This window comes from Macaca fascicularis, chromosome 3 (genome assembly GCF_037993035.2).
Source record: "Macaca fascicularis isolate 582-1 chromosome 3, T2T-MFA8v1.1".
In the NCBI taxonomy this organism is placed as follows: Eukaryota; Metazoa; Chordata; class Mammalia; order Primates; family Cercopithecidae; genus Macaca; species Macaca fascicularis.
Window position 1 is genome coordinate 124,845,134 of NC_088377.1, and position 15,183 is coordinate 124,860,316.

Genomic DNA, 15,183 nt, shown 5'->3' on the forward strand with positions numbered 1-15,183 from the left:
CAGCACTGTGAAGATTGTTCTTGCCTGCCTGGCTGCCATTTGGGTGATCTCTACAATCTGGCCACAGCAGAAAGAACTTGCTGGCAGCATATCAATAGCAGAGATGGAAGTCTGGTCATATGGTGTCCACATCTATTGAAGTAATCATGCTGATACCAGTTATCCCTGGCTCTCTGTCTTCAAGGCACATGGTAGAACTATACTTCCTCGCTTTCTGTGTGGCTGGGTGGGTCACATGACAAGTGCAGACAGATGAGTTATGATTAGAAGCATTTAATTGTTAATACATATTCTAGTGGTCTTTCCTTCCACCATCACAACTGACGATGTTTCAGACAGTGACTTCTCCATTATGCTGGTTCCAGAGTGAAAATAGAGCCCAGTAGAGTCGGTAGCTGATACAATATGGACATGTAGGGTGAATGAGAAAAAGCTTTTGTTGGGTTTAGCATCTGAGGTTTGATGGTTTGTTACTACTGTAGCACATCCTTACCTATGCTAACTAATATGATTATCATTGACTAACCTGACAACAGAAGAATCTTTCCACTTCTACTGTGATGAGGAACAGAGTTTTACCTGTTATGTCTTAATATTAGATAGCAGCAGCCTCTGGAAATAATTCTATCTCTACCACTTCTTACCCATGTGGCATAAAGCCAGCTACTAAACCTCTCCATGTTTCAGTTTTCTCTTTTAAAAGTGGGAATAAATAAGACCTTTCTCATGGAGTTATTGATCAAATGAAATAATTAAATAACGAGTATTTAAATTTTAAATTTAAATGAAAATTTAAATGAAATAATGCCTATGGAGTATTTATTCAGTCCATAAAATCCTCAGTAAACAGTAGTTGGTCTTACTAACACATTGACAAAGCCATACCATTTTTCCAAAGCAGTTTCTAAGACCATATGATCTCAAAAAATCCCAACTTTCCACTGTAAATTTGAGCTGTAAACAGGTTAATCCATTGCAATGGCCTGTTCATCCTTCTTGTTAGAGTTTAGCTATCAGTCATCTTGTTGCTGAGAACAAAGCCAGCCTAGTTGTTCGTAAGCAGGCCTCTACAGAGACAGAAACTGTCTTGTATTTATTTGAATATCCTCTACTGCATCTAACACTGTGCCTCAGCTATATTTCTGGATCTTTATTTGTTTTGAATGCTTCTTATGTTTAATTTCTGCCATCTCCATTAGGAAAACAATATAATCCTTCCTCCAACGCTCATGGTGTAAGCCTCCATGACCGGGCAACATTGGCCCTCATGTTTAAAGAATGTAGTTCTGTAAGGTTGGTTGACCATCTGACAGGAAATTCCTGTACCAAATGGTCAGTCAGTGAAGATCTCTTTCCATTGGTAACTTTATCAAGAAAGTAAGATACAAGACTGTATGTAAGGTATATTCTCCTATGTGAAATCAAGGGACAAAAAATAACTGGAAGGAAATATTCCAAAATGTTAGCAGTAGTTTCTCTCAGAGTGTGATGTATACATTTAGATGGGTGACATATAAAGTACTTTTCATACACCTGGGCAAGAGATGTTTTAGAGGGCTCCACATACCACAATCACCCACAAATAAATGTATTAAAGAACACACAGATGCCTTTATCACTCAGGATGTGGCACTCAGAGCTGGTCCAGCATAGTCTATAACACTTAACATCACTCTCATGACCACACTGTTCAGGTCCTAGGGAAATGTACCTCTGTATTTCTTCCCTGTATCCTTAAAAGAAAAGCTGACCTAATTTGAAAGTTGATAAAAATCAGGGATTATGACGATGTTGCTTCAGAATTCTTGGAGTATGTAAGAGAAAAATAGTACTGGGTTATGAGAAGAACAAAACTTACCAAATTCCTCCCTGAAGATAACATAAATGCAATAGATTCTTTTACAACAAAGTGTCATTTCTCAATAATGCCAAGAATCCTTTTTCATGCTTCTCTTCTTGTTCACATTCCTGGTTCCCATGCTACTCAATTAGCATGATATTCAGAAAAGTTGCAGATGGTGATTTAGGAACACTTTGTAATATTAACATTTCGTATTACCCTTAAATTTGCATGCATGCATCATATGTGTATCATGGTACCAATTCTTTATATTGGTAACTAGGTGGACATAGAGTGTTTACAATGTGAATAGTGTTATCTCTATAAAAACAAGATTTAATTAAAATGTTAATATATGAAATGAAATTTTGGCATATATTAATTATAACTTGAATTTTACCTTTTAAAGTTAATAGATCATTTTGAATATTTTAAAAGACTTTTGTAAACATATAAAAAAACTTTTAGATTTTATTTTTCTATTTAATTTATATATTCTCATTAAAATATGTTTAAGTATACTTTGAATATAATTGCAATTTTTAAAGCCTTCAGAGAATTGCAATGAGTTGAAAACAAATTATGTAAACATATTGATTATAACAATGAAGTAGTTTTTCTGAAATAATGGCAAGAAAACTTAATTGGTGGAACAAATACAAATTTATAAGTTATGTATGCATTTTATTACTCATTCAACCATCACAACCCATAGACAGAAAAGCCAGATGTGTGCAATAATAACTTTAGCAGACGTTTTGCCAGCCCTCAGATATATAAAAACTGTAGCTTTACATATATCCTTTACTTTTTGTCACTATAAGGTATATTTGTCAAGGTAGGAGGATAAAATATATTTTATGTAATAGTTTATAATAAAGAACTAAAATCCCCTCCAAGTGTCAGCTTCAACAATCCCTTTGGGTCTATTTGTTCAGACTGGAGTGTCCATCCAGTCTCCCATTCCAGACGAAATAGAGATTAAAGCCCAGATTGTCCCCAAATGGCAGTTTCCCGGACCTCGTGGCGGGACAGAAAGAAGGCAACCTACAGGAAGTGACTGATTCACCATGAAACAGTGGTTTCACCAAAAGAGAGACCTCCCAGCAGCTCCAGGCCAGAATTATAAAGTACTTTAAGAGCCAGTTCCACAGGAAGAGGGCCAATGATGTCCCCAGACTGACATGGTACAAAAGAATAGCAGAAAGATACAACCATGGGGAAAATTGAGCCCCACAAATAATGTCTCTTGTGGTGAGTTTCCTTTAGTTTCCCCAGCCCCAACACTCAGATATGCTTAAGACACAAAGTCCTTGAACTTGACAGACAGCTGAGAGCATCGATTGTCTCAAGAGCAGAGATTCTTTGGAAATGATACAGTGCAAACACTGTCAAATGGCTCCCTTTGCATTGGACTGCAATCTCCAGCTATAAAGGCTGCCAGGACCAGCAGGGGCAAAGCTCTGAGCCATCCCTCAAAACACCAGGCTTCTGCTGTCTGAGGGCTTCTGGACTTCCTAATGACAGAGGCCTAGGAAGCCCAGGTTTGGGATACGTTTTTTCGGAGGAATCCCCAGGCACAATACTCAGAGAAACAAGCAGCCAGTGAAGAAGGTTGTGCGGCCCCTGTTGGGAAGGTTACTAAGCAGGGGGACCTTAAGGTGATCTCTGCTTTTTTTTTCAACCGTCTCTCTCAAAGCTTAGCTGGACAAAGCCCTGCTGAAGCCAGAGGTGGGCCCATGGATGTGTATCTTCTTCTGGGACTGCGCTGCTGGGAAGCATCTCACTTGAGAGAAATTATAAATGTTCTAGGCTCCTCAGAATTCCAGATTGTTTCTAAAGGCAGCAGTGCAACCTAGATGGATTCTCACGTAAAGCGCCTAGTCAGAAATCGATCTGGGAAGCTGGTGTTAAGACATGATTACTGGATACTGAAGAACCGAATGCTGCTCAGACCTCACTGAAGGTTCACACATTTGAGAAAACCTGGCATACTCTACCCTGACTTGCCATATGCACATATTCCCAAAATGTCCAAGATCTGGTACTATCAATGTTCAGGTTATTCATTGCTGCCCTCATTTATCAAACACTTATTTAGTGCCTGAGGGTTAAAACACAGGAAGAATCACAATATTCTTGAGCCCTTAGGTTTTTTTAGGTGTTTGAATAAGGCCAGGTTCTTCTATAGGTGGAATAAAGTAAAATTCAGTTTGACGGGGGATGGAGGGTATAAACAACTTCTCTATGCCCTAGACCATTGAAAACACCAAAATTTGTATTCCACATTTTAATATGGAAATGTGGTCTGGCCTGAGTTTCTTCCTTGTGTTACTGCTTTAATCTAATCCTTCTGTAGCAGCAGTCCCCAGTGCAGAGGCTTGTACTAGTGAATGTGTTTGGGGAGTACAGAGAGGGAGAAATGTGGGTGTTCTCTGTGTGTGTTCAAAGCTTTTGATGTTAAAAAACACACTCTGTACTTTTTCTGTGGCTTTTCCACTTACGAGACTTGCTCAGGCCTTCTGTGTCCCTTTCCAGGCGTCTGCTCACATTTGTCCCCCATGAAATGTCCTCCGGTCTCTGTCCAGCTGTTTCTTGCACTTGGTGCCCTATTTATACATCAAAAAACCAGTAAAGCTGCCCAGGAATACTGATCTCTAATGCCAAGAATAAAAAATCACAATAAAATGTATAGCTAATTTTTCCTGTTTTTAATGTGCCAAGTGCTTTACTTTCTGTTTCATTTTATATTCACAATCTTTGCCGTTGTTCTAATGAGGCACTGAGGTCACGAGACTGGCCCGAGATCACATTGCTGGAACACAGCACATCTAGGATTCAAAACCAAATCTCTGTGACCCCCAAACCTATGCTCTGAGTTAAAATGCTGTGTAGTCTCCTCTAAGCCCCTTTAACACTTGCTGTCTCCAGTTATGTCCTCTTTTCCATTCCTAATATGATCTGTCTTCTGTTCTTAATACACGCAGCCAGAATTTTGTTCCTTTTCAAGGTTTCTTAAGAGAACCAATCTTAATTGTTGATCAATGTTTTCTATTTCATTAATTTTCAACCTGATCTTTTATTTCCTTTGACTTAAGTTCTTAAGACTTATTCTGCTGTTCCTGTTTTTAATTTCTCAAGTTTGATTAGTTCATTAATCTCTACCTTTCATCAATATGAGCACTCAGGTAATACATTTTCCTCTAAGTACAGCTTTTCTTCAAGTTTTGATATTTAGTCTTGTTTATCATTCGGTTCTAAGTATCTTCCATTATATTAATTCTATGATGCAGAAATTATTTGAGGAGTTTTTAAACTTACAAGTATGCATTTCTCTAACTTAATTGTAAGAGTATAGAATGTATGATACCAGACTATTGTGTCCTAGCACATGGTCACTTTTCATAAATTTTCTGTGTGCTTGGAAAAAATACATATTTGCCAGTTGTTGAGCAATGTTCTTATATAGATTCATCTTATCAAATGTGTTGGTGGTATTGTTTGGTTCTATATACTTGGCAATTTTTGTCTTTTGATCTTTTAATTATTATAATAGAAATATGTATTAAATTTTTCACAATGGTGGTGAATTTAGCAACTTATTGTAGTGTAATCAGAATTTCCTTTTGATGGAACAAATCTCTGTTTCTAAGTTGATATACACCTAGAATGGTTAAAGCTTCCAGTGAATTACATCATTCATCATTATGTAGAGACTACCTCCACTAATATTTTTTGCCTTACAGTTTATTGTGCCTGATATTAATTACTTTCTCTTCACCAGCTTTCTCTTAAGCAGTATTTTCCTAGTATTTTTGTTGTTGTTGTTAATCTTTTAATTTTAAACACTTCTGGTGGAATGTCTCCATATTTTAGGTGTCCCTTTAGGGAAAACATAACCGAACTGGATTTTATTTTTTAATTTGGCATGATAGTCATTATCTTTTAACTAGAAGGTCTAACCTATTTACTCTTATTGTGAGTTGTGATATATTTAGTCCATGTTATCATTTCTTCAATCTTATCATTTTGGTTTATTTGTTTTTTTTGATCGTGTTCTTTCCTGCCTCAATTTAAAAATGTGTTCCATTTTATTCTTTCTATTAGTATAAAAATTATAAATTTGATTCCCATTCTTTAATGATTTTCTATAAATATTAACATTAATATTTAAGTTAAGTCCATGTCTTTGCATTCTCTTGGAATACTAAGACTTTATAATGCTTTCATTATAATGATACCACCACTCCATAGACAAATAATATGCTATTTCTGCTTGGTTTTTTTTTTTTTTTTTTAGTTTTACATGTTAAGCATTTATTATTATTGTATACAGTTCCTATTTATTTCGATATACTGGTATTTTTAACATTTATTCTTATATATTGGGGCTTTCCTGCGGGATCATATTCTTTCTTTCTAATGCACTTTTTCTAGATGTTTCTTTAGTAAGATGTTGACAGTATACGGACACAAAGAAAAGAACAACAGACACTAGGGCCTCCACCAGGTGGAGGACAGGAGGAGGGTAAGGATCAAAAAACTAACTATCGGGTACTATGCTTATTACCTGTGTAAGAAAAGAATCTGTACACAAAACCCCTATGACATATAATTTACTATTATAACAAACGTGCACCTGTACCCCTCAACTTAAAATAAATGTTTAAATAAACAAATAAATACAAAGATGTTGGTGGTAAGCTCTCTCTTTTTTTTTTTAATCTCAAAATGACTTTAATTCAACCTTGTTCAAAAGACGTAATTTTACTGGGTATACAATTCTTTTCCTTTCTTTATTCTTTTTTTGTAGAGATGGGGTCTTGCTGTGTTGCCCAGCCTTACCTTGAACTCCTGGCCTCAATTGATCCTTCCCACTTGGCCTTCCAAGTGCTGGGATTACAGATGTGAGCCACTGTGCCCAACCTACAGTTATTTTCTTTTAGAAATATGTAGAAACATTCCACTCTCCTCTGGCCTCACTGTACTCTAGAGAAGTCCCTCTATAAGTAATAGCAATAATAAGCAATTAAAGCTGTTTTTATAGTGTTACAATGTGCCAGGGACTATTTTTGGCTGTATTTATACACGCTGTCATTTAATTTTCATGTCCATACAATGGAGTAGGTACTATTGTAGGTCGAGTATCCCTTATCCAAAATGCTTGGGACCTGAAGTGTTTTTGATTTAAGATATTTTTGGATTTGGGAATATTTGCACTTACATGATGATATGTTATTTCATTTATGTTCATTTAAGTTCATTTATGTTTCATATATACCTTATACAAATAGCCTGAAGGTAATTTTATACAATATTCTAAACAATTCTGTGCATGAAGTACATGAAACAAAGTTTTGACTGCATTTTGACTACAACCCATCACATGAGGTCAGGTGTGAAGTATTTCAAACTTTTGGATTAGGGACACTCTACTTGTATTGCTATTTCCATTTTATAGATGAGGAAACTTGGGCAATTAGTTTGTTAGTGATAGAGCCTAGATTTGAATTGAGGCAGTCTGGCTTCAGAGTCTGTACCCTTAACCATTACACTGGCAGCATTTCTGACTTATTTCAAGTAGAACTTTTAATTTTTACTTCTTGGAATTTGTGTAACTTCCCACATTTTATGTGACCTGTTATTCTATAGTTCGGGAAGTTTCTCAGACATTATCACTTCAGATATTGGCTTTTCTCTTTCCTTTGAAATATCCAGTAGACATATGTGAAAGCTTATTAATCCCTCATATTTTTCACATTTCTAATCTTTGTCTAAAAAGCATAATAGTCTCTTCAGTTGGAGTTTCTCTTGCATCATTTTTTCTTTTTTTGTTTTGTTTTGTTTTTTTGTCCTGATCGGCTTAACCCATTGCTTATCTAATTTAATTACTATATTTTTAGTTCCAGAAATTGTATTTGGTTGGTTTTAAAATCAGCTTGGTACTTTTTATAGTTTCTTCTTGTTTTCTTGGTTATATTTTTAATGGTCTCTTTAATTTATTTAAGTGTATCTCATACAGTTATTTTATACATTTATCCAATAATTTTAATAGCTTTGGTCTGTATTGTTTCTGCTTTCTAATGGTGACTTCTTTCCTCCTATATGTTTTAATCTTGCATGTGTTTCCTGGAATAGTAATTCTTTTAGACCTAAGTTTGTGTGGGTTTCTTCAAATAGAGTTTTCACATTGACCTTTACTGGGCCCCTGGAGGTACTTCCACATGTAGATCATTTTATAGTAAATTATCAGCTTCAATGGTATAAATAATGTTCCCAGTGCACATGAAGGCAGCCTTCTGCTTGTGAAATTGTATCTATTATTTCCTCAACACAGGCCAGAGAGAAAGATAAACAAGTTTACTCACTTCCTTTCTCTAGTAGGTACCCCCACCATTCACTCAATTTCAGGGGGTCCAGGCTTTCTAAAATTGATGTTGGATCATACTTCCCACCTTAGGCATGCACTTGACTTAGTCACTCATCCCTCACTGGAGCTCTTGAAAACCTAAGCTCTGGCTTCCAGGGTAACTACCTACTCTACTGCTCCTTCCCTTTGCTGGATTTCTGCTTTCCTCCAAGGTTTTCTTTACAGTCTTGCCAGCTCAGCTATGCCTTTAACATTACTTTTAAAAAAATATTGTATCCACTGTATCTGATCATAACTTTTTAAGCTACCTACAAATACCATTATATCAGCAGCAGAAACCAAGAATTATAGTTTTTACTGTTCCTCGGCTACCTGTTTGCTATCCTATATTAAGTTTTCTTTTTGTCTTATGTCTCCACATCTTTTGAATAAGTGCTTTCATGAGGAGCATGCAAATAAAAATTTTACTTCTGCTCATACAGACATTTTTCATTGATCTGTTTTTCCTCTTCCTTTTGATTGCTCAAAGATTCATGGACTTTTAAAATTCTAACCCAACATCCGGAACATGAATGGTAATCTTATCTTCATAGACTCTCTACTTTAAACAACATTACACAAAATGTTGAATCTAGTTTCTACCTTCTTAAACTCCATTCTCCTCCAAGATATTTCTACTTTTAAATCTTCCACATTTTCCTAAAGCAATATCCCATAAAAATCAGTAAGTTCTTGCAACAATTAAAGAAAAAAAATCTGACCAGAATTCCTAGTAAGACTTGGCAGAAATGATCTTCCCCTTCAATTCATGTGTCCCCAAATTAAAAATCTTCCAGAAATATTTTCAGTGACCACTTGGACATCTTTCTAGGAAGTTTTCAGAGGCTGTTATCCATAGAAGGGAAACAAGCAGATTACATATGGAGAAATTGCAAAGAGTTCAATTTGATTTAAGATCATAAAACAGGCCAGTGTCATGGATTCCCATAGAGACTGGGACATTCCCTACAGTCTACCCACATTGTAATACTTCTGAAGTATTTCAGAATCATCTGAATAGTACCTGTCAAATGTGAGACCACCTGGCACTGGTCACGTACTTTTTCTGTAGAAGCTGTATCACGTATTACAAATTAATACATTAAGGCCCCGAAACAGAGCACCAGAAAAGCCAGTTGTACTTTGGGAAGATCATGGTGTACAGGAGGCAGGACTAGAATGCAGTTCCCACTCGGACAGACAGAGCAGCATGTGGAGGCTCGCCTCATGAACTTTTGTTCCAGAATAACTGCAGGAATAAATCAGGGAAGCTGAGAGAACCCACAGACCCTCTGAAGGAAACAGATTGCTCCTGGAGGACCGAGAAGACCCTCCAAATACTAACAGGTGCTGGTATCCACGGCTGAGAGACCCACAGATAGTTCACATCACAGGACTCTGTGCAGACAACCCCCAGTACCAACTCAGAGCCTGGTAGACTTGCTGGGTGGCTAGATCCAGAAGAGAGATAAAACTACAGCTTGCCTCTCAGGAAAACACATCCCTAGGACAAGAGAGGGGAGTACTACATCAAGGAAACACCCCGTGGGACAACAGAATCTGAACAACAGCCTTCAGCCTTAGACCTTCCCACTGACAGAGCCTACACAAATGAGAAGGAACCAGAAAACCAACTCTTGGTAATATGACAAAACAAGGTTCTTTAACACCTCTCAAAAGTCACACTAGCTCACCAACAATGGATCCAAACCAAGAAGAAATCCCTGATTTACCTGAAAAAGAATTCAAAGGGTTAGTTATTAAGCTAATCAAGGAGGTACCAGAGAAAGCGAAGCCCAATTTAAGGAAGTCAAACAAAGATACAAGAAATAAGGGGAGAAATCTTCAGGAAAATAGATGGCATAAATGAAAAACAATCAAAACTTCAGGAAACAATAGAAACACTTATAGAAATGTAAAATGCTCTGGAAATTCTCACAATAGAACAGAACAAGCAAAAGAAAGAACTTCAGAGCTCAAAGACAAGGTTTTTGCATTAACCCAATCCAACAAAGACAAACTACAAAGAATAAGAAAACATTAACAAAGCCTTCAAGAAGTCTGGGATTATGTCAAATGACCAAACCTAAGAATAATTGGCGTTCTTGAGGAAGAAGAGAAATCTGAAAGTTTAGAAAACATATTTGGGAGAATAATGGAGGAAAACTTCCCCAGCCTTGCTAGAGACCTAGACATCCAAACAAAAGAAGCTCAGAGAATACCTGGGAAATTCATCGCAAAAAGATCATCCACCTAGGCACATTGTCATTAGGTTGTCTAAAGTCAAGACAAGGGAAAGAATCTTAAGAGCTGTGATGCAAAAACACCAGGTAACCTAAGAAGGAAAGCCTATCAGATTAACAGCAGATTTCTCAGCAGAAACCCTACAAGCTAGAAGGGAACGAAGCCCTATCTTCAGCCTTTTTAAACAAAACAATCATCAGCCAAGAATTTTGTATCCAGTGAAACTAAGCTTCACAAATGAAGGAAAGATACAGTCTTTTTCAGACAAACAAATGCTGAGAGAATTTGCCACTACCAACCAAGCACTACAAGATCTGCCAAAAGGAGCTCTAAATCTGGAAACAAATACTGCAAACACATCAGAACAGAACCTCTTTACAGCATAAATCTCACAGGACCTATAAAACAAAAATATGAAAACAAACAAACAAATAATAACAGCAACAAAACAAGGTATACAGGCAACAAATAGCACAATGAATGGAATGGTACCTCATATGTCAATACTAATATTGAATGTAAACAGCCTGAATGCTCCACTTAAAAGATGCAGAATTGCAGAATGGATAAGAATTCACCAACCAACTATCTGCTGCCTTCAAAAGACTCACCTAACACAAAAGAACTCACATAAACTTAAGGTAAAGGGGTGGAATAAGACATTCCATGCAAATGGACACCAAAAGCCAGTAGGAGTAGCAATTCTTTTATTAGACCAAACATTAAAGCAACAGCAGTTTAAAAAGACAGAGCAAGATTATATACTGATAAAAAGCCTTGTCCAACAGGAAAACATCACAATCCTAAATATATATGCACCTAACACTGGAGTTCCCAAATTTATAAAACAATTACTAATAGACCTAAGAAATGAGATAGACAGCAACACAGTAATAGTGGGGCACTTCAATACTCCACTGACAACACTAGATAGGTCATGAAGACAGAAAGTCAAAAAAGAAACAATAGATTTAAACTACACCCTGGAACAAATGGACTTAACAGATATTTACAGAACATTCTATCCAACAACCACAGAATATACATTCTATTCATCAGTGCATAGGACTTTCTCCAAGACAGAACATGCGATAGGCCACAAAACGAGCCTCAGTAAATTTAAGGAACTTGAAATTATGTCAAGCACTCTCTCAGACCACAGTGGAATACAACTGGAAATTGACCCCCAAAGGAACCCTCAAAACCATGCAAATATACAGAAATTAAATAACTTGCTCCTGAATGATCGTTGGGTCAAAAATGGAAATTAAAAAATTCTTTGAACTGAACAACAATAGTGACAAAACATATCAAGACTTCTGGGATACCACAAAGGCAGTGCTAAAAGGAAAGTTTATAGCCCTAAATGCCTACATCAAAAAGTCTGAAAGAGCACAAACTGACAATCTAAGGTCATACCTTAAGGAACTAGAGAAACAAAAACAAACCAAACCAAAACCCAGCAGAAGAAAGGAAATAACCAAGATCGGAGCTGAACTAAATGAAATTTAAACAAACAAACAAAAAAATACAAAAGATAAATAAAACAAAAAGCTGTTTCCTTAAAAATATAAAATTGATAGACATTAGCAATATTAACCAAGAAAAGAAAGGAGAAAACCCAAATAAGCTCAATTAGATGTGAAATGGGATATATTACAACTGACATCACAAAAATACAAAAGATCATTCAAGGCTACTGTGACCACCTTTATGCACATAAACTAGAAAACCTAGAGGAGATGCATAAATTCCTAGGAAGATACAATCCTCCTAACTTAAATCAGGAAGAATTAGATACCCTGAACAAACCAATAACAAGCAGCAAGACTGAAATGGTAACATAAAAGCTACAAAGAAAAAAGAAGTCCAAGACCAGAAGGATTCACAGCAGAATTCTACCAGACATTCAAAGAAGAATTGGTACCAATCCTATTGACACTATTCCACAAGATAGAGAAAGAGGGAATCCTCCCAAAATCGTTCTGTGAAGCCAGTATCACCCTAATACCAAAACCAGGAAAGCACATAACCAAAAAGGAAAACTACAGACCAATATCCCTGATGAATATAGATGGAAAAATCCTCAACAAAATACTAGCTAACTGAATCCAACAATATATCAAAAAGATAATCCACCATGATCAAGTGGGTTTCATACCAATGATGCAGGGATGGTTCAACCTATGCAAGTCAATACATGCAATATACCACATAAACAAGAATTAAAAACAAAAATCACATGATCATCTCAATAGATGCAGAAAAAGCATTGGATAAAATCCAGCATCACTTTATGACTAAAACTCTCAGCAAAATTGGCATACAAGGGACATACCTCAATGTAATAAAAGCGCCATCTATGACAAACCCACAGGCAGCATAATACTGAATGGGGAAAAGTTGAAAGCGTTCCCTCTGAGAAGTGGAACAAGACAAGGCTACCCACTGTCACCACTCCTCTTCAGCATACTATTGGACGTCCTAGCCAGAGCAATCAGACAAGAGAAAGAAATAAAGGACAAGTCAAACTGTCACTGCAAGAGAAAGTCAAACTGTCTCTGTTTGCTAATGATATGATTGTTTAACTAGAAAATCCTAAAGAAACCCCTCCAGAAAGCTCTTAGAACTGACAAACGAATTCAGCAAAGTTTCCAGGTACACAATTAATGTACACAAATCAGTAACTCTTCTATATGACAACAGTGACCAATCTGAGAATCAAATAAAAAACTCAACTACTTTTACAATAGCTGCAAAAAATAGTAATAATAATAATAATAAAATACTTAGGAATATACTAAACCAAGGAGGTGAAAGACAAGGAAAACCACAGATCACTGCTGAAGGAAATCATAGATGACACAAACAAATGGAAACACATCCCATGCTCACGGATGGGTAGAATCAATGCTGTGAAAATGACCATACTGCCAAAAGCAATCTACAAATTCAACTCAATTCCCATCAAAATACCACCATCATTTTTCACAGAACTAGAAAAAACAATCCTAAAATTCATATGGAAGCAAAAAAGTGCCCGCATAGCCACAGCAAGACTAAGCAAAAAGAACGGATCTGGAGGCATCACATTACTTGATTTCAAACTACTATAAGGCCATAGTCACCAAAACAGCATGGTACTGGTATAAAAATAGGCACATAGACCTATGGAACAGAATAAGAGAACCCAGAAATAAACCCAAATACTAACAGCCAACTGATCTTCAAAAAAGCAAACAAAACATAAAGTGGGGAAAGGACACCCTATTCAACAAATGGTGCTGGGATAATTGGCTAGCCACATGTAGAAGAATGAAACTGGATCCTCGTCTCTCACCTCATACAAAAATCAACTCAAGGTGGATCAAGGATTTAAATCTAAGACCTGAAACTATAAAAATTCTAGACAATAACATTGGAAAAACCCTTCTAGACATTGACTTAGGCAAGGATTTCATGACAAAGAACGCAAAAGCAAATGCAATAAAAACAAAGATAAATAGCTGGGACTTAATTAAACTAAAGAACTTTTGCATGGCAGAAGGAATAGTCAGCAAATTTAACAGACTACCCACAGAGTGGGAGAAAATCTTCACAATCTATACATCTGAAAAAGGACTAATATCCAGAATCTACAACGAACTCAAACAAATTAGCAAGAAAAAAACAATGCCATCAAAAATTGGGCTAAAGTGATGAATAGACAATTCTCAAAGGAAGATATACAAATGGCCAGCAAACGTACGAAAAAATGCTCAACATCACTAATGATCAGGGAAATGCAAATCAAAACCACAATGCGATACCACCACCTTACTCCTGTAAGAATGGCCATAATTTTTAACAAATCAAAAAAATAATAGATGTCGGTATGGATGAAGTGAACAGGGAACACTTCTACACTGCTGGTGGGAATGTAAACTAGTACAACCACTGTGGAAAACAGTGTGGAGATTCCTTAAAGAACTAAAAGTAGAACTACCGTTTGATCCAGTAATCCCACTATTGGGTATCTACCCAGAGGAAAAGAAGTCATTATATGAAAAAGACACTTGCACAAACGTGTTTATAACAGCATAATTCACAATTGCAAAAACACGGAACCAACCCAAATGCCCAATGAGTGGATAAAGAAACTGTGGTGTATATGTATATATATATGGCAAAAAGGGAGAGGAGGCTTCACTGAGTCCCAAAGGTCAAATGGGTCCAAATGGGGATATGGAGGGTAACGTGGGTGGTAGCCATGAAAGAACACAGGATATTCAGAAAATGCAAATTGTTCCACATGGCTTAGGCTGAAAAAACAATAGAAAGCAATCAAGTCAAGAGCAGCTCTTGCTGGGCCTGGTGGCATGCACTTGTAATCCCAGCTACAGAGGAGGCTGAGGCAGGAGAATCGCTTGAGGCCAGGAGGTTGAGGCCAACCATGGCAACATAGCAACACCCCATCTCTAAAATAATATTTAAAAATTAGCTGGGCAGGGTGGCATACCTGTAGTTCTAACTACTTGGGAGACTGAAGCTGAAGAATTGGTTGAGGTCAGGAGTTCGAGGTTACAGTGAGCTATGATTGCACGACTGCACAACAGCATAGGTAACAGAGTAAGACTCTGTCGATAAAAACAAATTTTTAAAAAAGAGAAGCTCTTGTAGGAAGCAGTAGAGACAGAAAAGCTTCTGGGGA

General features: G+C 36.7%; 1 protein-coding gene across 1 annotated transcript in view; it reads left to right on the plus strand.

Moving 5' to 3' along the window:
* The window catches only part of LOC102129302 (putative protein SEM1), an 80,000-nt gene extending 79,049 nt beyond the window's left edge, over positions 1-951 (plus strand). Inside the window, 1 exon segment of the mRNA XM_065541206.1 lies at positions 1-951. Coding sequence (XP_065397278.1) covers positions 1-144 — 144 coding nt within the window. The 3' untranslated portion in view covers positions 145-951.
* Positions 952-15,183: the final 14,232 nt, after the last annotated feature.